Source organism: Bombina bombina, chromosome 1 (assembly GCF_027579735.1).
Source record: "Bombina bombina isolate aBomBom1 chromosome 1, aBomBom1.pri, whole genome shotgun sequence".
Classification (NCBI taxonomy): domain Eukaryota; kingdom Metazoa; phylum Chordata; class Amphibia; order Anura; family Bombinatoridae; genus Bombina; species Bombina bombina.
Genome location: NC_069499.1, coordinates 22,812,234 through 22,839,967, shown reverse-complemented (window position 1 = coordinate 22,839,967; position 27,734 = coordinate 22,812,234). Strand labels below are relative to the sequence as shown.

At 39.7% G+C, this 27,734-nt stretch overlaps 1 protein-coding gene across 1 annotated transcript in view; it reads left to right on the top strand.

The window, feature by feature from the left end:
- Positions 1-27,734, top strand: part of BRF1 (BRF1 RNA polymerase III transcription initiation factor subunit) — a 687,556-nt gene that overhangs the window by 144,143 nt on the left and 515,679 nt on the right. Inside the window, exon 3 of the mRNA XM_053697273.1 lies at positions 23,459-23,552. Coding sequence (XP_053553248.1) covers positions 23,459-23,552 — 94 coding nt within the window. The remainder of the gene's footprint in view (positions 1-23,458; positions 23,553-27,734) is intronic.

Below are 27,734 nucleotides of genomic sequence, written 5' to 3'. Positions count from 1 at the left end.
CTGCAAAATTTTTTGCCAGGCCCGAATAATGTTTGCGAACGTCGGCATACTGCTCACATTATGTGGTAATTTCTTATACGGGCAATGCAATATAGCTTGTAAGCTAAATGGGGTAATCAACTCTGCTTCTAATTTATAGTATGTTACATAATCTGCCTTGGTCAGCCAGTCTAGTCCGAATTTGACCAACGCAGCATAGTTGTAATACTTGATGTTAGGTATTGAAAACCCACCATATTGTTTAGCATTACTCAGTTTCTCCATTGATATTCGAGGTTTCTTTTTCCCCCAAATAAAAGAGGTACATGCTTTATTATAGCTGTCAATATCCTTTTTTGTTATGAAAATTGTTAAGTTTTGTAAGAGGAAGAAAAAAAAAGATGTTATCCATTCCTCCCTGTGACTCTAATACATTGTAATCCTAGATCAATACCTCAAGAAGTAAAAAGATTTAAAACAATGATGTGCCCTCTATTGGCCTGGTGGAAGATAGGTAGGTTATTAACCAGGAATTGTAGTGTTTCTAACTATATGCCATTTCGGGAAAACCCCAAATTTCAAGCGGGATTGCAACCGGCACCTTTCCAAAGATGGCATACTTTAGGTTTTGACAATATTTCCCAAATGATAGATATAGACAAAGTGTTAAAACATTTGAGACCCTGAAAAGAGAGTTCAATCTTCTTAACAAAGAATTCTTCGGATTTTTACAAACAAGACACTTTATTCTTAAATTAGCAAATGAGTTTGGCTGGAATTGGTCTCTTGGGAAACTACAGAATTGGCTTGTGCTGGCAAGGAATGGGTTTATGTCAATTTCATTATGTTATCAACTTTTGAGCTCTAAGGGCGATTTGAATTTAGAATATTTATCCTCTGCATGGAGCCTAATTATGCCCCAATCTATTACTAATGCAAGGAATAGTCAGGTTTCTATTTCAAAAGTTATACAAATCACTCTGCTACATGGAGGGAATCTCATATCAAGTTACTATATAGGACATATTTTACCCCGACAAAAGGTCTCAGGTACGGGAATATCAATTTTAATTAATGTCCAAAATTTTCACTATCTTCTGCAGACCTTATTCACATGATCTGGGAGTGCCCCAAGATTAAACATTTCTGGCTTAGACTGGAATACTGGATCAATAAAGTATTAAAGATCCCCCCTCTGGGGCTAACTTTGGCTCACATAGTCTTTCTATGGGAAGCCACAAAGTACATAATAGGTACATAATAAAATAGGTACATAATAAAATAGTTAACATGACTATTTTAGCGTCAAGATATTTAATTTTTAAGAAATGGAAAGAAAGTGCGAGCCCCAGTATAATTGAGCTTAAACATTGTCTGAAGAAACAGTGTATGCTAGAACAAATAGATACTAATATGAATAAGGAATTAGATATTCAACGTTTTTTTTAAAAAGTGGTCAGTATTTATTAAAACGCTTTCCGTCAATGAGATAGAATATTTGATTTTTACATTCAGGAATCCAGAGCTAGAGTTATTGGGGGTGTGGTAATCTACCTTGCCCAAGTATAAATGTTTCCCTTTTTTTTTTCTCCCTCCCCCTTCTATCTCTCCCCATTTTGGGGTTTTAGTTTCTCTTTGGGGGTGACATGTCCGGTTGGTGGAATCTGTCATCTTGAATTTCTTTTCCTGGTGTTTGGTTCCTGACAAGTAGTGAGCCCAATATACTACAGAGAATGGAGGCTGGAACACACAAGGCCAGGGTTATTTTCATTGTTCAAATCTTAAGCTAAAGCAAGCACAATATAGAGTATAGGTTTACTTGCTCCGGATGTGTTTCCACCGAGGAGGGGTATTGGTTTTGTAACTCTACTTCTTCTTCCCTGCCTAAAAGGTAAGGGAGGGAAAGAGAGAGAAAAGATTTAATTTCTCCAACATTGGTGTGTCCGGTCCACGGCGTCATCCTTACTTGTGGGAATATCTCTTCCCCAACAGGAAATGGCAAAGAGTCCCAGCAAAGCTGGCCATATAGTCCCTCCTAGGCTCCGCCCACCCCAGTCATTCTCTTTGCCGTTGCACAGGCAACATCTCCACGGAGATGGTTAAGAGTATGTGGTGTTTAAATGTAGTTTTTTTATTCTACTATCAAGAGTTTGTTATTTTAAAATAGTGCTGGTATGTACTATTTACTCTGAAACAGAAAAGGATGAAGATTTCTGTTTTGTGAGAGGAAGATGATTTTAGCAGACAGTAACTAAAATCGATTGCTGTTTCCACATAGGACTGTTGAGATGAAGTAACTTCAGTTGGGGGAAACAGTTAGCAGACTTTTCTGCTTAAGGTATGACTAGCCATATTTCTAACAAGACTGTGTAATGCTGGAAGGCTGTCATTTCCCCTCATGGGGACCGGTAAGCCATTTTCTTAGTCTCAAACAGAATAAAGGGCTTAATATGGGCTATAAAACTGGTAGACACTTTTATGGGCTAAATCGATTGCTTTATTTGGACATTTTATACATGTTTATGCTGATAATTCACACTTATAAACTTGGGGAACGTTTTTTTAACGTCAGGCACTATGTTAGACATCTTTTCCAGTCAGGGAGGGCCTTCCCAGTTGTAGGCTGAGCCTCATTTTCGCGCCATTACTGCGCAGTTGTTTTTGAGAGCAAGACATGCAGATGCATGTGTGAGGACCTGAAAGTAGTTGGAAAAGTTTCTAGAAGGCGTCATTTGGTATCGTATTCCCCTCTGGGCTTGGTTAGGTCACAGCAAAGGCTGTAGCTGGGACTGTATAGGGGTTAAATTTGTAAACGGCTCCGGTTCCGTTATTTTAAGGGTTAAAGCTCTGAAAATTGGTATGCAATACTTTTAATGCTTTAAGACACTGGTGAAATTTTGGTAAATTTTGAACAATTCCTTCATACTTTTTCACATATTCAGTAATAAAGTGTGCTCTGTTTAAAATTTAAAGAGACAGTAACGGTTTTGTTTTAAAACGGTTTTTGTGCTTTATTGACAAGTTTAAGCCTGTTTAACATGTCGGTGCCTTCGGATAAGCTATGTTCTATATGTATGAAAGTCAATGTGTCTCCCCACTCAAAATTGTGTGAAAATTGTGCCATAGCGGCCAAACAAAGTAAGGACAGTACTGCCACAGATAATGAAATTGCCCAAGATGATTCCTCAGATGAGGGGAGTAGACATGATACTACATCATCTCCTACAGTGTCTACACCAGTTTTGCCCACGCAGGACGCCCCTAGTACTTCTAGCGCGCCAATGCTTATTACCATGCAACAATTGACGGCTGTAATGGATAACTCCATAGCAAATATTTTATCCAAAATGCCTGCATATCAGAGAAAGCGCGATTGCTCTGTTTTAAACACTGAAGAGCAGGAGGGCGCTGATAATTGTTCTGTCATACCCTCACACCAATCTGAAGTGGCCATGAGGGAGGTTTTGTCAGATGGGGAAATTTCAGATTCAGGAAAAATTTCTCAACAAGCTGAACCTGATGTTGTGACATTTAAATTTAAATTAGAGCATCTCCACGCACTGCTTAAGGAGGTGTTATCTACTCTGGATGATTGTGACAACTTGGTCATTCCAGAGAAATTATGCAAGATGGACAAGTTTCTAGAGGTTCCGGTGCACCCCGACGCTTTTCCTATACCAAAGCGGGTGGCGGACATAGTGAATAAGGAGTGGGAGAAGCCCGGCATACCTTTTGTTCCCCCCCCTATATTTAAGAAATTATTTCCTATGGTAGACCCCAGAAAGGACTTATGGCAGACAGTCCCTAAGGTCGAGGGGGCAGTTTCTACTCTAAACAAGCACACTACTTTTCCTATCAAGGATAGTTGTGCTTTCAAAGATCCTATGGATAAAAAATTGGAAGGTTTGCTTAAAAAGATTTTTGTACAGCAAGGTTACCTTCTACAACCCATTTCGTGCATTGTTCCTGTCACTACAGCAGCGTGGTTCTGGTTCGAGGAACTAGAAAAGTCGCTCAGTAGAGAGACTCCGTATGAGGAGGTTATGGACAGAATTCACGCACTTAAGTTGGCTAACTCTTTTATTTTAGATGCCGCTTTGCAATTAGCTAGATTAGCGGCGAAAAATTCAGGGTTTGCAATTGTGGCGCGCAGAGCGCTTTGGCTAAAGTCTTGGTCAGCGGATGTATCATCCAAGACAAAATTGCTTAACATCCCTTTCAAAGGTAAAACTCTCTTTGGACCAGAATTGAAAGAGATTATCTCAGACATCACTGGGGGAAAGGGCCACGCCCTTCCACAAGATAGGCCTTTCAAGGCCAAGAATAAGTCTAATTTTCGTTCCTTTCGCAATTTCAGGAACGGACCGGCCTCTAATTCTGCATCCTCTAAGCAAGAGGGTAATGCCTCACAGCCCAAACCAGCCTGGAAACCTATGCAAGGCTGGAACAAGGGTAAGCAGGCCAATAAGCCTGCTGCTGCTAACAAAACAGCATGAAGGAGTAGCCCCCGATCCGGGACCGGATCTAGTAGGGGGCAGACTCTCTCTCTTTGCTCAGGCTTGGGCAAGAGATGTTCAGGATCCCTGGGCACTAGAAATAGTTTCTCAGGGTTATCTTCTGGAATTCAGGGAACTACCCCCAAGGGGAAGGTTCCACATGTCTCACTTATCCTCAAACCAAATAAAGAGACAGGCGTTCTTACATTGTGTAGAAGGCCTGTTAAAGATGGGAGTGATACACCCAGTTCCAATAAAGGAACAAGGAATGGGATTTTATTCCAATCTGTTCGTAGTTCCCAAAAAAGAGGGAACCTTCAGACCAATTTTGGATTTGAAGATCCTAAACAAATTTCTCAGGGTACCATCGTTCAAGATGGAAACCATTCGAACGATTCTACCCACTATCCAGGAAGGTCAATTTATGACTACCGTGGATCTAAAGGATGGGTACCTACATATTCCTATCCACAAAGAACATCATCAGTTCCTAAGGTTCGCCTTTCTGGACAAACATTACCAGTTTGTGGCCCTCCCATTCGGGTTAGCCACTGCTCCAAGGATTTTCACAAAGGTACTCGGGTCCCTTCTAGCGGTTCTAAGTCCGAGGGGCATTGCAGTAGTACCATACTTGGACGACATTCTAATACAAGCGTCGTCCCTTTCAAAAGCAAAGGCTCATACAGACATCGTTCTGGCCTTTCTCAGATCTCACGGATGGAAGGTGAACATAGAAAAAAGTTCTCTGTCTCCGTCAACAAGAGTTCCCTTCTTGGGAACAATAATAGATTCCTTAGAAATGAGGATTTTTCTGACAGATGTCAGAAAGTCAAAACTTCTAAGCACTTGTCAAGTTCTTCACTCTGTTCCATGTCCTTCCATAGCTCAGTGCATGGGAGTAGTAGGGTTGATGGTTGCAGCAATGGACATAGTTCCTTTTGCACGAATTCATCTAAGACCATTACAACTGTGCATGCTCAAACAGTGGAATGGGGACTATACAGACTTGTCTCCAGTGATTCAAGTAGATCAGAAGACCAGAGATTCACTCCGTTGGTGGCTGACCCTGGACCATCTATCCCAGTGAATGAGCTTCCGCAGACCAGAGTGGGTCATTGTCACGACCGACGCCAGTCTAGTGGGCTGGGGCGCGGTCTGGGAATCCCTGAAAGCTCAGGGACTATGGTCTCGGGAAGAGTCTCTTCTCCCGATAAACATTCTGGAACTAAGAGCGATATTCAATGCTCTCAGGGCTTGGCCTCAGCTTGCAAAGGCCAGATTCATAAGATTCCAATCAGACAACATGACGACCGTTGCGTATATTAATCATCAGGGGGGAACAAGGAGTTCCCTGGCGATGAAAGAAGTGACCAAAATAATACAATTGGCGGAGGATCACTCCTGCCATCTATCTGCGATCCACATCCCAGGTGTGGAAAACTGGGAAGCGGATTATCTGAGTCGTCAGACATTCCATCCGGGGGAGTGGGAACTCCACCCGGGGGTCTTTGCCCAGTTGACTCAATTATGGGGCATTCCAGACATGGATCTGATGGCGTCTCGTCAGAACTTCAAGGTTCCTTGCTACGGGTCCAGATCCAGGGATCCTAAGGCGACTCTAGTAGATGCACTAGTAGCACCTTGGACCTTCAACCTAGCTTATGTGTTTCCACCGTTTCCTCTCATTCCCAGGCTGGTAGCCAGGATCAAACAGGAGAGGGCCTCGGTGATCTTGATAGCTCCTGCGTGGCCACGCAGGACTTGGTATGCAGACCTGGTGAATATGTCATTGGTTCCACCATGGAAGCTACCTTTGAGACAGGACCTTCTTGTTCAGGGTCCATTCGAACATCCAAATCTGGTCTCCCTCCAGCTGACGGCTTGGAGATTGAACGCTTGATTCTATCAAAGCGTGGGTTTTCAGATTCTGTGATAGATACTCTGGTTCAGGCCAGAAAACCGGTAACTAGAAGATTTACCATAAAATATGGAAAAGATATATCTGTTGGTGTGAATCCAAGGGATTTCCATGGAATAAGATAAAAATTCCTAAGATTCTTTCCTTTCTGCAAGAAGGTTTGGATAAAGGATTATCTGCGAGTTCTCTAAAGGGACAGATTTCTGCTTTATCTGTCTTACTACACAAACGACTGGCAGCTGTGCCAGATGTTCAAGCATTTGTTCAGGCTCTGGTTAGGATCAAGCCTGTTTACAGACCTTTGACTCCTCCCTGGAGTCTAAATCTAGTTCTTTCAGTTCTTCAAGGGGTTCCGTTTGAACCTCTACATTCCATAGATATTAAGTTATTATCTTGGAAAGTTTTGTTTTTGGTTGTTATTTCTTCTGCTAGAAGAGTTTCAGAGTTATCTGCTCTGCAGTGTTCTCCGCCCTATCTGGTGTTCCATGCAGATAAGGTGGTTTTGCGTACTAAGCCTGGTTTTCTTCCAAAGGTTGTTTCTAGCAAAAATATTAACCAGCAGATAGTTGTACCTTCTTTGTGTCCGAATCCAGTTTCAAAGAAGGAACGTTTGTTACACAATTTGGACGTAGTCCGTGCTCTAAAATTCTATTTAGAGGCTACCAAGGATTTCAGACAAACATCTTCGCTGTTTGTCGTCTATTCTGGTAGAAGGAGAGGTCAAAAAGCGACTTCTACCTCTCTTTCCTTTTGGCTTAAAAGCATCATCCGATTGGCTTACGAGACTGCCGGACGGCAGCCTCCTGAAAGAATCACAGCTCACTCCACTAGGGCTGTGGCTTCCTCATGGGCCTTCAAGAACGAGGCTTCTGTTGACCAGATATGTAAGGCAGCGACTTGGTCTTCACTGCACACACTTGCCAAATTTTACAAATTTGATACTTTTGCTTCTTCGGAGGCTATTTTTGGGAGAAAGGTTTTGCATGCCGTGGTGCCTTCCGTTTAGGTAACCTGATTTGCTCCCTCCCTTCATCCGTGTCCTAAAGCTTTGGTATTGGTTCCCACAAGTAAGGATGACGCCGTGGACCGGACACACCAATGTTGGAGAAAACAGAATTTATGCTTACCTGATAAATTACTTTCTCCAACGGTGTGTCCGGTCCACGGCCCGCCCTGGTTTTTTAATCAGGTCTGATGAATTATTTTCTCTAACTACAGTCACCACGGTACCATATGGTTTCTCCTATATTTTTCCTCCTGTCCGTCGGTCGAATGACTGGGGTGGGCGGAGCCTAGGAGGGACTATATGGCCAGCTTTGCTGGGACTCTTTGCCATTTCCTGTTGGGGAAGAGATATTCCCACAAGTAAGGATGACTCCGTGGACCGGACACACCGTTGGAGAAAGTAATTTATCAGGTAAGCATAAATTCTGTTTTCATCACTAAGACACTAAGGCATTTTGGGATACAAGAATGTAATTATGTGGTTGACTATTATTTCTTTCATGTAATTGGCAAGAGTCCATGAGCTAGTGACGTATGGGATATACATTCCTACCAGGAGGGGCAAAGTTTCCCAAACCTCAAAATGCCTATAAATACACCCCTCACCACACCCACAATTCAGTTTTACAAACCTTGCCTCCTATGGAGGTGGTGAAGTAAGTTTGTGCTAGATTTCTACGTTGACATGCGCTTCTCAGCTTTTTTGAAGCCCGATTCCTCTCAGAGTACAGTGAATGACAGAGGGATGTGGAGTATCACCTATTGAATGCAATGGTCTTCCTAACGGGGATCTATTTCATAGGTTCTCTGTTATCGGTCGTAGAGATTCATCTCCTACCTCCCTTTTCAGATCGACGATATACTCTTATATACCATTACCTCTACTGATTCTCGTTTCAGTACTGGTTTGGCTGCTATATGCGGATGGGTGTCTTTTGGTAAGTATGTTTCATTTACTTAAGACACTCTCAGCTATGGTTTGGCACTTTATATAAAGTTCTAAATATATGTTTGTACTTATATTTGCCATGATTCAGGTTTATCAGTATATTTCCTTTTTTTGCAGACTGTCATTTTCATATCTGGGAAATGCATTTTTAAGAAAAATTATTTCTTACCTGGGGTTTAGTTTTTAAAAATTGTATCCTTTGCCAGCAGTTAGAGTGGAGTTTTTGGGGAAAGATCCCCAAAGTTAATGAGGCTATCTCTACTCTTGCTAATCGTACTACTATTCCTATGAAAAATAGTATTTATTTTAAAGATCCTTCAGATGGGAAACTTGTATCTTATCTAAGGAAAATTAATTTATTTTCAGGTTTTCTTAGGCCTGCAATTTCTTTGGCTGATGTTGCAGCTGCTTCAACTATTTGGTTGGAAACTTTAGCGCAACAAGTATCAGATTATGATTTGTCTAGCATTGTTAACTTGATTCAACATGCTAATAATTTCATTTGTGATGCCATTTTTTGATATTATCAAAATTGATGTTAAATCTATGTCTTTAGCTATTTTAGCTAGAAGAGCTTTGTGGTTTAAATCTTGGAATGCTGATTTGATTTCTAAGTCCAGATTTCTATTTTCTTTCATTCCAAGGTAATAAATTATTTGGTTCACAGTTGGATTCAATACTTTCAACTGTTACTGTGGGGAAGCGAGTTTTTGTTGCCTCAAGATTAAGTTCTAAGGGTAAATCTTAAGTTTTTAACCGTTTTTGTTCTTAATAAGGAACAGAAACCTAATTCTTCCCCAAGAAATATGTTTCCAATTGGAAGCCTTCTTCAAATTGGAATAAATTCAAGCCATTTAAGAGATCAAAGCCAGCCCCCAAATCCGCATGAAGGTGTGTTCCTTATTCCAGCTTAGCTGGTAGGCGGTAGGTTAAGTTGTTTGGATCAATTCGGTCCAAAATCCTTAGGTTCAGAATATTGTTTCTCAGGGGTACAGAATAGGATTCAGAGTAAGACCGCCTGTGAAGTTTTTTTCTCTCATGTATTCCAGCAATTCCAGTAAAGGCTCAGACTTTCCTGAAGTGTGTTTCAGACCTAGAGTTATGTGGGGTATTCGTGCCAGTTCCGTTTCAGGAACGGGGTTTGGGGTTTTATTCAAAACTATTCATTGTCCCAAAGGAAGAAAATTCATTCAGACCAGTTTTGGATCTAAATTTTTTTGAATTGACTTGTAAGAGTACCATCTTTCAGAATGGTGACTATAAGGTCTATTCTGCCTTTTGTTCAGCAAGGTCATTATGTGCCCACAATAGACTTACAGGATGCATATCTCCATATTCTGTTTCATTCAGATTATTTCTCTTGTAAGGTGTATCCAGTCCACGGATTCATCCATTACTTGTGGGATATTTTAAGATTGGATATCAGAGCGCCAAACAACGTAGGCAGGGTCTATGGGCAGATAGTCAAATACCAAAGGTAACAATAGGTTGAAATAATATGATTTAATACATAAGAGTCTTGAGAAAGGTCAGTGGAGACCGAAACCGGTTGACTGGTAAGGAGTATTTTAATTGTGATCACATTAAGAAGCCATCGGCACTATTGTTTGCCTTTCCTTTTTTGGCAGGTAAGGGACAACATTGCAAGTTGGAATTATTTGTTAACTACCGCCCAAGAAGATTTCTACATAATCAGCAGTTGGGATCCATATTGAGATAGACTATAGCAAGATTCTTATTATCCAATTTGAATATTTATTTGGACTTTTAAGCATTTTATGTTATATCATCTGTTTTTTAACCCAATGTTGTTATATGATCTCTTTTAATTAACATCTTGAGGCTCTTTGAGCAAGTCCCTTATATCTAGCTCAGCAACTCTGAGCCCTTTAGATTTGTATTTTAGGGTATCAATTTAGAGCCTGTGTTCAATTTCAATCCAATCACAAAGTTTTGCCACTATTCAGTGTTTATAATAGATATTTGTTCACATCACATCACAGTTTGCAAGCAGAAACACATTTGAACACACGTTAAAGTTGTGCTGTTGTTTTTTTTTTGTTTTTTTGGTTTTTTTGGTTCTATTTATGCTTTATGTTTGCATTAGTTGATTTGTCCAAAATTCACTAATATATCGTTTTATTTTGAATTCATTGTTTATTTTGAAAATAAGGTTCACACACCCCTGCAATATTTTTCTCACATTTTTTCACTTGTTAGGATTTACACCCTTTTTGGATAAACACATAGACACAACCTCGGGTCTTATATTTTGAATTCAGGTTCTAGACATTCCTGTAACATTTTTTGTCTACCTGTTAGGATTTACACAATTTTGGATAAACACATAGGCAAAACCCCAATTCGGAGCCACTTACATTTCACACCCACTGGTTTCAAGCAACCTGGAATCTATCCACCTGTGCATTGTAACCCATTGTTTTTATAAATAGAGTGTGCATAAGCACTCCTAGCATTCACATATTAGAATTTAAGTTTATGCGATAGACATTATTTGTTAGATTTTTTTTGTTGTTATTAATTGTTCTACAAGCATTTTTAAATTGTTCCTAGTGTTTCAATATATATTTTAAAGTGTAACATGGCTCCATGACTAATTGTTGTATAATTTTAAATGTACCAACTTTTTTATCTTATGTATTAAATCATATTATTTCAACCTATTGTTACCTTTGGTATTTGACTATCTGCCCATAGACCCTGCCTACGTTGTTTGGCGCTCTGATATCCAATCTTAAAATTGAATCCACCCTTGGCAACTAGGTGCCAATTTATTAGAGCTGGAGGTCTGTTGCATTATATATTTGGCGCTTAGTTATCACCTTTCCACTTGTGGGATATTCTCCTTCCCAACAGGAAGCTGCAAGAGGATCACCCATAGCAGAGCTGTCTATATAGCTCCTCCCCTAACTGCCACCTCCCAGTCATTCTCTTGCAGCTCTCGACAAGAAAGGAAGTATCAAGAGATACTTTTGCTTCTTCGGAGGCTATTTTTGGGAGAAAGGTCTTACAGGCAGTGGTGCCTTCCGTTTAAGCGCCTGCCTTGTCCCTCCCTTCATCCGTGTCCTATAGCTTTGGTATTGGTATCCCACAAGTAATGGATGAATCCGTGGACTGGATACACCTTACAAGAGAAAACAAAATTTATGCTTACCTGAAAATTTTCTTTCTCTTGTGGTGTATCCAGTCCATTTTAAGGCAGGTGTTTTTTAATTTTTAAACTACAGTCACCACTGCACCCTATAGTTTCTCCTTTCTCTTGCTTGTCTTCGGTCGAATGACTGGGAGGTGGCAGTTAGGGGAGGAGCTATATAGACAGCTCTGCTATGGGTGATCCTCTTGCAGCTTCCTGTTGGGAAGGAGAATAGCCCACAAGTAATGGATGAATCCGTGGACTGGATACACCACAAGAGAAATAAATTTATCAGGTAAGCATAAATTTTGTTTTTCATTTTCTGAGATTCTCTTTTTTAGACAAGCATTACCAATGTGTTGCTCTTCCTTTCTGGCCTAGTGACAGCTCTAGGAATCTTTTCAAAGGTTCTCTGTGTTTCCTTATTTGGACGATATCTTAGTACTTGCTCAGTCTTTTCGTTCTGCAGAATCTCATACGAATCAACTTCTGTTGTTCCTTCATAGACATGGTTAGAGGATCATTTTACCAAAAAAAAGTTGATTGCTCAGACAAGGGTCACCTTTTTTAGGTTTCCAGATAGATTGTATCCATGTCTCTGTCTCTAACAGTCAAGAGACAATTTAAATTGGGTTCAGCTTGTCAGAGTCTCTATTGTTTCCTTCAGTAGCTATGTGCATGGAAGTTTTAGGTCTCATGACTGCAGCATCGGACTCGATTCCCTTTGCTCGTTTTCATATGAGACCTCTCCAGTTTTGTATGCTGAATCAATGGTGCAGGGGTTATACAAGGATTTCACATTTAATATCCTTGAATCCCAATATTCAACTATCTCTGACTTGGTGGTTAGATCACCATTGTATAGTTCTACGGGTCTCTTTGGTTCATCCAACCTGGACTGTGATCACAACAGATGCAAGTCTTTTCAGGTTGGGGAGCTGTTTGGGGATCTCTGACAGCACAAGGGGTTTGGAAATCTCAAGAGGCGAGATTACCAATAAATGTTTGGAACATGCAATTTTCAGGGCTCTCCAGGCTTGGCCTCTGTTGAAGAGAAGACCATTCAATTGCTTTCAAGACAGACAATATCACAGCTGTGGCATATGTCAATCATCAGGGTGGGACTCACAGTCCCCTAGCTATGAAAGAAGTATCTCTAATACTTTTTTTGGGCGAAAAACAGCTCTTGTCTAATTTCTGTTGTACATATCCCAGGTATAGACAATTGGGAAGCTGATTTTTTCAACCGTCAGACTTTACATCCAGGGGAGTGGTCTCTCCTTCCAGATGTATTTTTCTCAGATTGTTCAGTGGTGGGGTCTTTCAGAAATAGTTCTGATGACTTCTCATCTAAACAAGGAAACTTTCCAGGTACCTGTCCAGGTCCAGGGATCTTAAGGCGGAAGCAGTGGATGTGTTGACACTTTCTTGGTGCTACCAACCTGCTTATATTTTCCTGCCTCTAGTTCTTCTTCCATGAGTGATATCTATAATCATCATGGAACAGTCATTTGTATTGCTGGTAGTTCCAGCATGGTTTAACAGGTTTTTTCCCATCAGGATTTCACATCAGTAAATTAGAAGGTATGGAAATTAAAAGCCTAGTGCTTAGTCATAGAGGTTTCTCTGACTCAGTGATTAATACTGTTACAGGCTTGTAAATCTATTTTTACAAAAATTTATTATCAAGTTCGGAAGATTCATTTGCATGGTGTTCTCATATGTTCACTTGGCATTCTTTCAGAATTCCTAGATTTTTACAGTTTCTTCAGGATGGTTTAAATAGGGGTTTGTCTGCAAATTCCTTGAGGAACAAATCTCTGCTCTTTATGTCTCATTTCACAGAAAGATTGATAAGCTTCCTGATATTCACTGTTTTGTGCAGGCTTTAGCTTGTATCAAACCTGTCATTAATCAATCTCTCCTCCTTGGAGTCTTATTTTGGTTTTGAAGGCTTTACAGCCTCCTCCATTTGAGCCTATGCTCTCTTTGGGCATTAAATACTTTCTTGGAAAGTGTTGTTCCTTTTGGGCATCTCTTCTACTAGAAGAGTTTCTGAATTATGTGCTCTTTCTTGGGAATCTCCTTTTCTGATTTTTTTTTATCAGAATAAGGCGGTTTTGCGGACTTCATTTAAATTCTTACCTAAGCTTGTGAATTCTAACAACATATTATGTTGAAGCTACTAAAGATTTCAGGAAGACTTCTAGTCTATTTGTTATCTTTTCTGGTTCTAGGAAAGGTCAGAAAGCTTTTGCTTTTTCCTTGGCTTCGTGGTTAAAGCTTTTGATTCATTCAGCTTATTTGGGGTCGGGTCAAGCCCCGCCTCAGAGAATTACAGCTCATTCTACTTGATTAGTCTCCACTTCGTGGGCTTTTAAGAATGAAGCTTCAGTTGTTAAGATTTGCAAAGCAGTAACCTGTTCTTCTTTGCATACATTTACTAGATTCTACCGTTTTGATGTATCCTCTTCTTCAGAAGCAGTTTTTTGGTAGAAAAGTTCTTCAGGCAGCTGATTCAGTTTGATTCTTCTGCTTATGTTTTAAGTTTTTTCTTTTCATTTAATGAAAATTAACTTAGATTTTGGGTTGTGGATATTTTTTTCAGCGAAAAATGGCTGTTTCTTTCATGTAATTAACAAGAGTCCATGAGCTAGTGACGTATGGGATATACATTCCTACCAGGAGGGGCAAAGTTTCCCAAACCTTAAAATGCCTATAAATACACCCCTCACCACACCCACAAATCAGTTTTACAAACTTTGCCTCCAAGGGAGGTGGTGAAGTAAGTTTGTGCTAGATTCTACGTTGATATGGCGCTCCGCAGCAAGTTGGAGCCCGGGTTTTCCTCTCAGCGTGCAGTGAATGTCAGAGGGATGTGAGGAGAGTATTGCCTATTGAATGCAGTGATCTCCTTCTACGGGGTCTATTTCATAAGGTTCTCTGTTATCGGTCGTAGAGATTCATCTCTTACCTCCCTTTTCAGATCGACGATATACTCTTATATTTACCATTTCCTCTACTGATTCTCGTTTCAGTACTGGTTTGGCTTTCTACAAACATGTAGATGAGTGTCCTGGGGTAAGTAAGTCTTATTTTCTGTGACACTCTAAGCTATGGTTGGGCACTTTATTTATAAAGTTCTAAATATATGTATTCAAACATTTATTTGCCTTGACTCAGAATGTTCAACTTTCCTTATTTCCAGACAGTCAGTTTCATATTTGGGATTATGCTTTAATTATCATATTTTTCTTACCTCAAAAATTTGACTTTTTCCCTGTGGGCTGTTAGGCTCGCGGGGGCTGAAAATGCTTCATTTTATTGCGTCATTCTTGGCGCGGACTTTTTTGGCGCAAAAATTCATTTCGTTTCCGGCGTCATACGTGTCGCCGGAAGTTGCGTCATTTTTTTGACGTTATTTTGCGCCAAAAATGTCGGCGTTCCGGATGTGGCGTCATTTTTGGCGCCAAAAGCATTTAGGCGCCAAATAATGTGGGCGTCTTATTTGGCGCCAAAAAATATGGGCGTCGTTTTTGTCTCCACATTATTTCAGTCTCATTTTTCATTTGCTTCTGGTTGCTAGAAGCTTGATGTTTGGCATTTTTTCCCATTCCTGAAACTGTCTTATAAGGAATTTGATCTATTTTGCTTTATATGTTGTTTTTTTCTCTTACATATTGCAAGATGTCTCACGTTGCATCTGAGCCAGAAGATACTACAGGAAAACCTCTGCCTGCTGGATCTACCAAAGCTAAGTGTATCTGCTGTAAACTTTTGGTAGCTATTCCTCCAGCTGTTGTTTGTATTAAATGTCATGACAAACTTGTTAATGCAGATAATATTTCCTTTAGTGATGTACCATTGCCTGTTGCAGTTCCCTCAACATCTAAGGTGCAGAATGTTCCTGATAACATAAGAGATTTTGTTTCTGAATCCATAAAGAAGGCTTTGTCTGTTATTTCTCCTTCTAGTAAACGTAAAAAGTCTTTTAAATCTTCTCTCTCTACAGATGAATTTTTAAATGAACACCATCATTCTGATTATTTGGACTCTTCTGGTTCAGAGGATTCTGTCTCAGAGATTGATGCTGATAAATCTTCATATTTATTTAAGATGGAATTTATTCGCTCTTTACTTAAAGAAGTACTAATTGCTTTAGAAATAGAGGATTCTAGTCCTCTTGATACTAATTCTATACGTTTGGATAAGGTTTTTAAAGCTCCTGCGGTTATTCCAGAAGTCTTTCCTGTTCCTAATGCTATTTCTGCAGTAATTGCTAAGGAATGGGATAGATTGGGTAATTCATTTACTCCTTCTAAACGTTTTAAGCAATTATATCCTGTTCCGCCTGACAGATTAGAATTTTGGGACAAAATCCCTAAAGTTGATGGGGCTATTTCTACCCTTGCTAAACGTACTACCATTCCTACATCAGATGGTACCTCGTTTAAGGATCCTTTAGATAGAAAAATTGAATCTTTTCTAAGAAAAGCTTATCTATGTTCAGGTAATCTTCTTAGACCTGCTATATCATTGGCTGATGTTGCTGCAGCTTCAACTTTTTGGTTGGAAACTCTAGCGCAACTAGTAACAAATCGTGATTCTCATGATATTATTATTCTTCTCCAGCATGCTAATAATTTCATCTGTGATGCCATTTTTGATATTATTAGAGTTGATGTTAGATTTATGTCTCTGGCTATCTTAGCCAGAAGAGCTTTATGGCTTAAGACTTGGAATGCTGATATGGCTTCTAAATCAACTCTACTTTCCATTTCTTTCCAGGGAAACAAATTATTTGGTTCTCAGTTGGATTCTATTATTTCAACTGTTACTGGTAGGGAAAGGAACTTTTTTACCACAGGATAAAAAGTCTAAAGGTAAAAACAGGGCTAACAATCGTTTTCGTTCCTTTCGTTTCAACAAAGAACAAAAGCCTGATCCTTCGTCCTCAGGAGCAGTTTCAGTTTGGAAACCATCTCCAGTCTGGAATAAATCCAAGCCTGCTAGAAAGGCAAAGCCTGCTTCTAAGTTCACATGAAGGTACGGCCCTCATTCCAGTTCAGCTGGTAGGGGGCAGGTTACGTTTTTTCAAAGAAATTTGGATCAGTTCTGTTCACAATCTTTGGATTCAGAACATTGTTTCAGAAGGGTACAGGATTGGTTTCAAGATGAGACCTCCTGCAAAGAGATTTTTTCTTTCCCATGTCCCAGTAAATCCAGTGAAAGCTCAAGCATTTCTGAATTGTGTTTCAGATCTAGAGTTGGCTGGAGTAATTATGCCAGTTCCAGTTCCGGAACAGGGGATGGGGTTTTATTCAAATCTCTTCATTGTACCAAAGAAGGAGAATTCCTTCAGACCAGTTCTGGATCTAAAATTATTGAATCGTTATGTAAGGATACCAACGTTCAAGATGGTAACTGTAAGGACTATATTGCCTTTTGTTCAGCAAGGGAATTATATGTCCACAATAGATTTACAGGATGCATATCTGCATATTCCGATTCATCCAGATCATTATCAGTTCCTGAGATTCTCTTTTCTAGACAAGCATTACCAATTTGTGGCTCTACCGTTTGGCCTTGCTACAGCTCCAAGAATTTTCACAAAGATTCTCGGTGCCCTTCTGTCTGTAATCAGAGAACAGGGTATTGTGGTATTTCCTTATTTGGACGATATCTTGGTACTTGCTCCGTCTTTACATTTAGCAGAGTCTCATACGAATCGACTTGTGTTGTTTCTTCAAGATCATGGTTGGAGGATCAATTTACCAAAAAGTTCTTTGATTCCTCAAACAAGGGTAACCTTTCTGGGTTTCCAGATAGATTCAGTGTCCATGACTTTGTCTTTAACAGACAAGAGATGTCTAAAATTGATTACAGCCTGTCGAAACCTTCAGTCTCAATCATTCCCTTCGGTAGCCTTATGCATGGAAATTCTAGGTCTTATGACTGCTGCATCGGACGCGATCCCCTTTGCTCGTTTTCACATGCGACCTCTTCAGCTCTGTATGCTGAACCAATGGTGCAGGGATTACACGAAGATATATCAATTAATATCTTTAAAACCGATTGTTCGGCACTCTCTAACGTGGTGGACAGATCACCATCGTTTTAATTCAGGGGGCTTCTTTTGTTCTTCCGACCTGGACTGTAATTTCAACAGATGCAAGTCTCACAGGTTGGGGAGCTGTGTGGGGATCTCTGACGGCACAAGGAGTTTGGGAATCTCAGGAGGTGAGATTACCGATCAATATCTTGGAACTCCGTGCAGTTTTCAGAGCTCTTCAGTTTTGGCCTCTTCTGAAGAGAGAATCGTTCATTTGTTTTCAGACAGACAATGTCACAACTGTGGCATACATCAATCATCAAGGAGGGACTCACAGTCCTCTGGCTATGAAAGAAGTATCTCGAATTTTGGTTTGGGCGGAATCCAGCTCCTGTCTAATCTCTGCGGTTCATATCCCAGGTGTAGACAATTGGGAAGCGGATTATCTCAGTCGCCAAACGTTGCATCCGGGCGAATGGTCTCTTCACCCAGAGGTATTTCTTCAGATTGTTCAAATGTGGGGGCTCCCAGAGATAGATCTGATGGCCTCTCATCTAAACAAGAAACTTCCCAGGTATCTGTCCAGATCCCGGGATCCTCAGGCGGAGGCAGTGGATGCATTATCACTTCCTTGGAAGTATCATCCTGCCTATATCTTTCCGCCTCTAGTTCTTCTTCCAAGAGTAATCTCCAAGATTCTGAGGGAATGCTCGTTTGTTCTGCTAATAGCTCCGGCATGGCCTCACAGGTTTTGGTATGCGGATCTTGTCCGGATGGCATCTTGCCAACCATGGACTCTTCCGTTAAGACCAGACCTTCTGTCTCAAGGTCCTTTTTTCCATCCGGATCTGAAATCCTTAAATTTAAAGGTATGGAGATTGAACGCTTGATTCTTGGTCATAGAGGTTTCTCTGACTCCGTGATTAATACTATGTTACAGGCTCGTAAATCTGTATCTCGAGAGATATATTATAGAGTCTGGAAGACTTATATTTCTTGGTGTCTTTCTCATCATTTTTCTTGGCATTCTTTTAGAATACCGAGAATTTTACAGTTTCTTCAGGATGGTTTAGATAAGGGTTTGTCCGCGAGTTCTTTGAAAGGACAAATCTCCCGCTCTTTCTGTTCTCTTTCACAGAAAGATTGCTATTCTTCCTGATATTCATTGTTTTGTACAAGCTTTGGTTCATATAAAACCTGTCATTAAGTCAATTTCTCCTCCATGGAGTTTGAATTTGGTTTTGGGAGCTCTTCAAGCTCCTCCGTTTGAACCTATGCATTCATTGGACATTAAATTACTTTCTTGGAAAGTTTTGTTCCTTTTGGCCATCTCTTCTGCTAGAAGAGTTTCTGAATTATCTGCTCTTTCGTGTGAGTCTCCTTTTCTGATTTTTCATCAGGATAAGGCGGTGTTGCGAACTTCTTTTGAATTTTTACCTAAAGTTGTGAATTCCAACAACATTAGTAGAGAAATTGTGGTTCCTTCATTATGTCCTAATCCTAAGAATTCTAAGGAGAAATCATTGCATTCTTTGGATGTTGTTAGAGCTTTGAAATATTATGTTGAAGCTACGAAATCTTTCCGTAAGACTTCTAGTCTATTTGTTATCTTTTCCGGTTCTAGGAAAGGCCAGAAAGCTTCTGCCATTTCTTTGGCATCTTGGTTGAAATCCTTTAATTCATCTTGCCTATGTTGAGTCGGGTAAAATTCCGCCTCAAAGAATTACAGCTCATTCTACTAGGTCAGTTTCTACTTCCTGGGCGTTTAGGAATGAAGCTTCGGTTGACCAGATCTGCAAAGCAGCAACTTGGTCCTCTTTGCATACTTTTACTAAATTCTACCATTTTGATGTATTTTCTTCTTCTGAAGCAGTTTTTGGTAGAAAAGTTCTTCAGGGCAGCGGTTTCAGTTTGAATCTTCTGCTTATGTTTTTTGTTAAACTTTATTTTGGGTGTGGATTATTTTCAGCAGGAATTGGCTGTCTTTATTTTATCCCTCCCTCTCTAGTGACTCTTGTGTGGAAAGATCCACATCTTGGGTAGTCATTATCCCATACGTCACTAGCTCATGGACTCTTGTTAATTACATGAAAGAAAACATAATTTATGTAAGAACTTACCTGATAAATTCATTTCTTTCATATTAACAAGAGTCCATGAGGCCCACCCTTTTTTGTGGTGGTTATGATTTTTTTGTATAAAGCACAATTATTCCAATTCCTTATTTTATATGCTTCGCACTTTTTTTCTTATCACCCACTTCTTGGCTATTCGTTAAACTGATTTGTGGGTGTGGTGAGGGGTGTATTTATAGGCATTTTAAGGTTTGGGAAACTTTGCCCCTCCTGGTAGGAATGTATATCCCATACGTCACTAGCTCATGGACTCTTGTTAATATGAAAGAAATGAATTTATCAGGTAAGTTCTTACATAAATTATGTTTTTTATTTTTATTCCTCCCTCTCTAGTGACTCTTGCGTGGAGTTCCACATCTTGGGGTATTGCAATCCATACGTCACTAGCTCATGGACCTCTTGCCAATTACATGAAAGAAAACATAATTTATGTAAGAACTTACCTGATAAATTCATTTCTTTCATATTGGCAAGAGTCCATGAGGCCCACCCTTTTTTGTGGTGATTATGATTTTTTGTATAAAGCACAATTATTTCCTAATTTCTTTGTTGATGCTTTTTACTCCTTTCTTTATCACCCCACTACTTGACTATTCGTTAAACTGATTTGTGGGTGTGGTGAGGGGTGTATTTATAGGCATTTTGAGGTTTGGGAAACTTTGCCCCTCCTGGTAGGAATGTATATCCCATACGTCACTAGCTCATGGACTCTTGCCAATATCAAAGAAATGAATTTATCAGGTAAGTTCTTACATAAATTATGTTTTTTCGTTATGGCTGTCTTAGAAGAATGCTTAGATGGTTCATCTGTATTGGGGGCGGGTGAGGTGTGGTTGTTTTTTGTTTTGAATCGTTCAGTTTTGATTTTATTTATGAAAATATATGTACAGAAAATGATCCATTGTCGGTTTTTGGATACTATCTAGTATGATAGATTTTACATTAAGATAAAAGGTTAAAGGACCAGTCAACACAGTAGATTTGCATAATCAACAAATGCAAGATAACAAGACAATGCAATAGCACTTAGTCTGAACTTCAAATGAGTAGAAGATTTTTTTCTGACAATTTTAAAAGTTATGTCTTTTTCCACTCCCCCTGTACCATGTGACAGCCATCAGCCAATCACAAATGCATACACGTAACAATGTGACAGCCATCAGCCAATCACAAATGCATACACGTACCATGTGACAGCCATCAGCCAATCACAAATGCATACACGTACCATGTGACAGCCATCAGCCATTCACAAATGCATACACACTTATTCTTGTACATGCTCAGTAGGTAGTTTTTTAAATATAAAAAGACTCTGCACATTTTGTTAATGGAAGTAAATTGGAAAGTTGTTTAAAATGGCTGCTCTATCTGAATAATGAGGTTATTTTTGCTTTTCTTTTGATATGAAAACTACTTGTGAGAAGGTTTCCTGAGCAATGTCTTGTATAAAGGGTATGGTTTTTATTTGCTGCTTCTACCTTTTCCTTTTTGTTAACGAAAATGGATGTAAAATAAAGAGTTTTTTTTTAAAAAAAGAGAGACGCTAGTGGAACGTGCACTCTGCTTTGTTGCAATGTCCTTATATTGGCTTTTACTGTGTGCACCAGCACTCATATACTGCACCTGCTCAGAGAGCCAGTGGTGAATTGTGTGATGAACAGATGTGCAGTTTAAATGCTGGTACCCAGGGCTCCGGCAGCATATGTGCATATGCCACTAATAATATTGCAAGTATGTGTCTCTTCCTATGCATTTTAGCTTTTACTAGTACGTCCTGTTAATTATCTTGCTGTCTTTTTGTTTGTTTTCCCATTGCCCCTTCGGAGAGGCTGGAGGGCATCTTGCAGACTTCAGAACAGACACTCTGCAACATACTACACAGTGATTGCTTGATCAGTGCAGGAGTTTATATATGTCTTATCTTATTTGCCGTGCCCAATTTCAGTATTAAAGCAACAAAATGTAACTTAAAGGACCACTCCATGCAGTAGAATTGCATAATAAATAAGTGCATAATAAAAAGACGATTTAACACCTACTCTGAATTTCAGATAAGCAGTTGATTTTTTTCTGACAAATTAATTTTTTCTCCCATTTTCCAGCCCCCTGTATCATGTGGCAGACATCAGCCAATCACAGAATAGTATACGTATACCCTGTGAGCTTGTGCACATGCTCAGTAGGATCCTGTTCCCCAGGCAGTATGACTATAAAAAGACTGGAAAGTGTCTTAAAACTGCTGCTCTGTCTTTGTTTTAACTTGAGTGTCCCTCTAAATAGATTAGATAGAGCATGCCATTTTATACAACAATGTTATACATAATCGCAAACATTGTTTCTTTATACTGCTAAAGAGATGTGCATGCTCCTGAGGTCCTATCAGCCTACCTAGGTTTACAAATGGCTGCTCTGTCTTAATCATTTAATTTACTGCCGCTTTGGTGCGGCCTATCTATCTATCTGTCCATTATCTATCTATCTGTCCATTATCTATCTACCTATCTATCTCTCTGTCCATTATCTATCTGTCCATTATCTATCTATCTATCTATCTATCTATCTCTCTGTCCATTATCTATCTGTCTGTCCATTATCTATCTATCTATCTATCTATCTGTCCATTATCTATCTATCTGTCCATTATCTATCTATCTCTCTGTCCATTGTCTATCTGTCCATTATCTATCTATCTATCTATCTATCTATCTATCTATCTATCTATCTCTCTGTCCATTATCTATCTGTCCATTATCTATCTGTCCATTATCTATCTATCTGTCCATTATCTATCTATCTCTCTGTCCATTATCTATCTGTCCATTATCTATCTATTTGTCTATCTCTCTGTCCATTATCTATCTGTCTATCTCTGTCCATTATCTATCTGTCCATTATCTATCTGTCCATTATCTATCTGTCTGTCCATTATCTATCTATCTATCTATCTATCTATCTATCTGTCCATTATCTATCTATCTGTCCATTATCTATCTATCTCTCTGTCCATTATCTATCTGTCCATTATCTATCTATTTGTCTATCTCTCTGTCCATTATCTATCTGTCTATCTCTGTCCATTATCTATCTGTCCATTATCTATCTATTTGTCTATCTCTCTGTCCATTATCTATCTATCTATCATCTATCAATCAATCTATGCTATGTATATTGTAATAATGATCACAAGGTTTGTCTCTCAACTGCAAAATTTGCTAAAAGAAATGACTTGCAAATGCTTATAAAATGTCCTGTGTGCAGATGTTTTTTTAACACGGATACCTACTATACATATATAAACAATTACCTTTATCTGCCTTTAATGTATATAGTATACTATATTATATGATAAAAACAGGCAAATTGTCCTTAGATGTATTCAAGACCACTAAACGGAACATCTTCACTTTGCTTCTCAATGTTTTTATACTCGTGGGGTGGTTGACAAGGGGTTAAAGCACAGAGTATTTATGTTCCACTCATTATAGTAGAGCCCAGTAACACAAATTATTCTGAGTGTTTGTTTTCTGAACATTTCTCCGTTGCTACCGGCATCACTGTTGAATCAAAGGTTTCTTTAGTAATTACTGAACTTGAGAAATTCATAAGACTTCTAAACTTCTGTCTTAGCCATTCTGCCCTCTGCCTAGAATAATAAACAGCTCTAGCAAGCTCCGTGTCACCGGTGTGACATTCCTGTGACTGACTGAGCATCTGATGTTATTTAGTCACCTATCTGCTGACAATGCCTCTCTTTGTTCTCTCCGCAGCGTTGCTTGTCGCATCCAGAATGCACGATTTCCGTCGAACCATTAAGGAGGTCATTAGAGTTGTGAAGGTTTGTGAGTCTACACTAAGGAAAAGGTGAGGAAAACGAATGTGAAAGCGGAACACTGGTGCTTTATTCTGTTGTAATGATTTCAGTTCTCTGCTTAGCTCAAGTATTTATTATTTAACCTCATGTTTGCGATTCGCAGGGGATAGCGAATGTAACGGGGAACACCCAACACTGACATCAAAATTTTTAAGTAAACACAATCATATTGTGCTGTTTTCCGCATAGTTTTTATTATATATGTGCGTTATTTTGGCATGCATTAAATGACGATATTGTTTTTATTATATATGTGTGTTATTTCGGCATGCATTAAATGACGATATTGTTTTTATTATATATGTGTGTTATTTCGGCATGCATTAAATGACGATATTGTTTTTATTATATATGTGTGTTATTTCGGCATGCATTAAATGACGATATTGTTTTTAGCATTGTTTTTATTAGATATATGTGTTATTTCGGCATGCGTTAAATGACGATAATATGTTCTGCGTAGTATTTTTAGATATGTGCGTTATTTCGGCATGCGTTAAAATTACAATATTGTTTTCCGGATAGTTTTATTAGATATGTGCATTATTTCGGCATGCGTTAAATGACAATATTGTTTTCCGCTTAGTTTTTATTAGATATGTGCTTTATTGTGGCATGCATTAAATGACAATATTGTTTTCCGCATAGTTTTTATTAGTTATGTGCATTATTTCGGCATTCATTAAATGACAATATTGTTTTCTGCGTAGCTTTTATTAGATATGTGCGTTATTTCGGCATGCATTAAATGACAATATTGTTTTCCGCATAGTTTTTATTAGATATGTGCGTTATTTCGGTATTCATTAAATGACAATATTGTTTTCTGCGTAGCTTTTATTAGATATGTGCGTTATTTTGGCATGCATTAAATGACAATATAGTTTTCCGCATAGTTTTTATTAGATATGTGCGTTATTTCGGCATGCATTAAATGGCGATATTGTTTTCTGCGTAGTTTTTATTAGATATGTGCGTTATTTCGGCATGCATTAAATGGCGATATTGTTTTCTGCGTAGTTTTTATTAGATATGTGCGTTATTTCGGCATGCATTAAATGGCGATATTGTTTTCTGCGTAGTTTTTATTAGATATGTGCGTTATTTCGGCATGCATTAAATGGCGATATTGTTTTCTGCGTAGTTTTTATTAGATATGTGCGTTATTTCGGCATGCATTAAATGGCGATATTGTTTTCTGCGTAGTTTTTATTAGATATGTGCGTTATTTCGGCATTCATTAAATGAAAAAGGCCGAAGTCTGTAGCATATTTGGATGGCAAACCGCTGTCATTTTCGTAATTAATTTCTGTAAATAATAACAAATGCTAAAATAATGCACATATGTAGTATATTCATCAGTGCAGTAATTGCATTGTGTATTACTTTCATAAGATGGAGAGAGTCCACAAGTCATCACATTTGTGATTAAAGTCCAGTGCTACAAGAAGCAAAACAACCTACAGAGCTTTAATCCCTCCTGCTTTCTCATGATTCCTTAGTCATTTTTTTGCCTCCGGCAAGGAGTGATGGTAAGACTTGTAGTGCTGATCTACAGGATTGAAAGACCCATTATCCCCCCTCAGATAGCCGGGAATAGGACTGTTCATGAGTACATTGGCAGTGAGAGTAATTCTCCCACAGCAGTTTGTCACTCGCCTGCCTCAGATGTCATTGGGACTTGACCTTTAGCCTCCTCCCATTGGTGTGTGAAAGTACTCCTGCCATAGATCCTGTGTTAGTGTGTAAGCAGGACTCCTGCAGCTTTGTAAGCATAGTACAGTGAGTGCTGATAGGTAAGTACTCCTTCCTGTTAGTGTGTAAGCAGGACTCCTGCAGCTTGGTAAGCACAGCACAGTGAGTGCTGATAGGTAAGTACTCCTTCCTGTTAGTGTGTAAGCAGGACTCCTGCAGCTTTGTAAGCATAGTACAGTGAGTGCTGATAGGTAAGTACTCCTTCCTGTTAGTGTGTAAGCAGGACTCCTGCAGCTTGGTAAGCACAATACAGTGAGAGCTGATAGGTAAGTACTCCTTCCTGTTTAGTGTGTAAGCAGGACTCCTGCAGCTTGGTAAGCACAGCACAGTGAGTGCTGATAGGTAAGTACTCTTCCTGTTAGTGTGTAAGCAGGACTCCTGCAGCTTTGTAAGCATAGTACAGTGAGTGCTGATAGGTAAGTACTCCTTCCTGTTAGTGTGTAAGCAGGACTCCTGCAGCTTGGTAAGCACAATACAGTGAGAGCTGATAGGTAAGTACTCCTTCCTGTTAGTGTGTAAGCAGGACTCCTGCAGCTTGGTAAGCACAGCACAGTGAGTGCTGATAGGTAAGTACTCCTTCCTGTTAGTGTGTAAGCAGGACTCCTGCAGCTTGGTAAGCACAATACAGTGAGTGCTGATAGGTAAGTACTCCTTCCTGTTAGTGTGTAAGCAGGACTCCTGCAGCTTGGTAAGCACAGCACAGTGAGAGCTGATAGGTAAGTACTCCTTCCTGTTAGTGTGTAAGCAGGACTCCTGCAGCTTGGTAAGCACAATACAGTGAGTGCTGATAGGTAAGTACTCCTTCCTGTTAGTGTGTAAGCAGGACTCCTGCAGCTTGGTAAGCACAATACAGTGAGTGCTGATAGGTAAGTACTCCTTCCTGTTAGTGTGTAAGCAGGGCTCCTGCAGCTTGGTAAGCACAGTACAGTGAGTGCTGATAGGTAAGTACTCCTTCCTGTTAGTGTGTAAGCAGGACTCCTGCAGCTTGGTAAGCACAGCACAGTGAGAGCTGATAGGTAAGTACTCCTTCCTGTTAGTGTGTAAGCAGGACTCCTGCAGCTTGGTAAGCATAGTACAGTAGTGAGTGCTGATAGGTAAGTACTCCTTCCTGTTAGTGTGTAAGCAGGACTCCTGCAGCTTGGTAACCACAGTGCAGTGAGTGTTAATAGGTAAGTAAGTACTCCTTCCTGTTAGTGTGGACTCCTGTAGCTTGGTAAGCACAGTACAGTGAGTGCTGATAGGTAAGTACTCCTTCCTGTTAGTGTGGACTCCTGTAGCTTGGTAAGCACAGTACAGTGAGTGCTGATAGGTAAGTACTTGCACTCACATAGACCACAGGCTATTAGCATAAACTTGTAGTCATGACTCACATAGCCTGGAGAAATAGTCTCATACACAGTTTAGCACTACGTACAGTTTTAGGCACTTCTGACACTTTTTAAAAAGAAAACTACCTAAAAAATGGGTAACTGTCATTTTATAATTACCAGCTTAAAGGGACGGTCTACTTGAAATTGTTTATTGTTTAACCCCTTCACCCAATCTGATGTATATATTTGTTGTGCGGTAGTTTGGCTATCGTACCGCACCACGTATATATAAGTCGCTGTGTCAGGATGCTCCAACAATCTCGGCTGTTAAGTTACAGCTGAGATCTGGAGCTCCTGAAGCTTCAGACATCTGCCGCATATGGAGCCGGAGCGCGATCAGTGCTCCGCCTCCATATCAGTGCAGATGCCTGATAGTTACAGATGGTGACACTCTGTCTGTAAAGATCTTCTGCTGGTGGCGGGTTGGCGGCCCAGCAGGGGAGGCAGGAGGAAGTGGTAGGGGCCCTACTCTAGGGAAACATTTGAATAAAGGGACAGGGAGGGATGGGGCAGCTACGGTTCAGAAAAGGGGATCTGGGGGTGTGGGAACCCCCCTAACTAAAGATTGCGGGTGGGGAGACACTATGCTACAGAATATATATATATATATATATATATATATATATATATATATATAAATTAGAGAGCTGTTTGGGGAAGATTTGGGGGGTAAGGGGGGATCCTACACTGGAAAAAAATATAAAAAAAATGTATAAAAAAAAAAGCCTTAATTTTTTTCATACTCGCAGACTGTCTGCCAGTACCTAAGATGGGGGTTACCAGTGGGGGGTGGGGGAGGGAAGAGAACTGTTTGGGAGGGATCAGGTAGGGATCAGGGGGTGGGGAGTGTCAGGTAGGAGGCTAATCTCTACACTAAAGCTAACATAAACCTTTTAAGCTACCCAATTAACCCCTTCACTGCCAGAAAAAAGTGAGGTGCGCAGCTGCAATTAGCAGCCTTCTAATTGCCAAAAAGCAATGGCAACACCATATATGTCTGCTATTTCTGAAAAAGGGGATCCCAGAGAAACTTTTACAAACATTTGG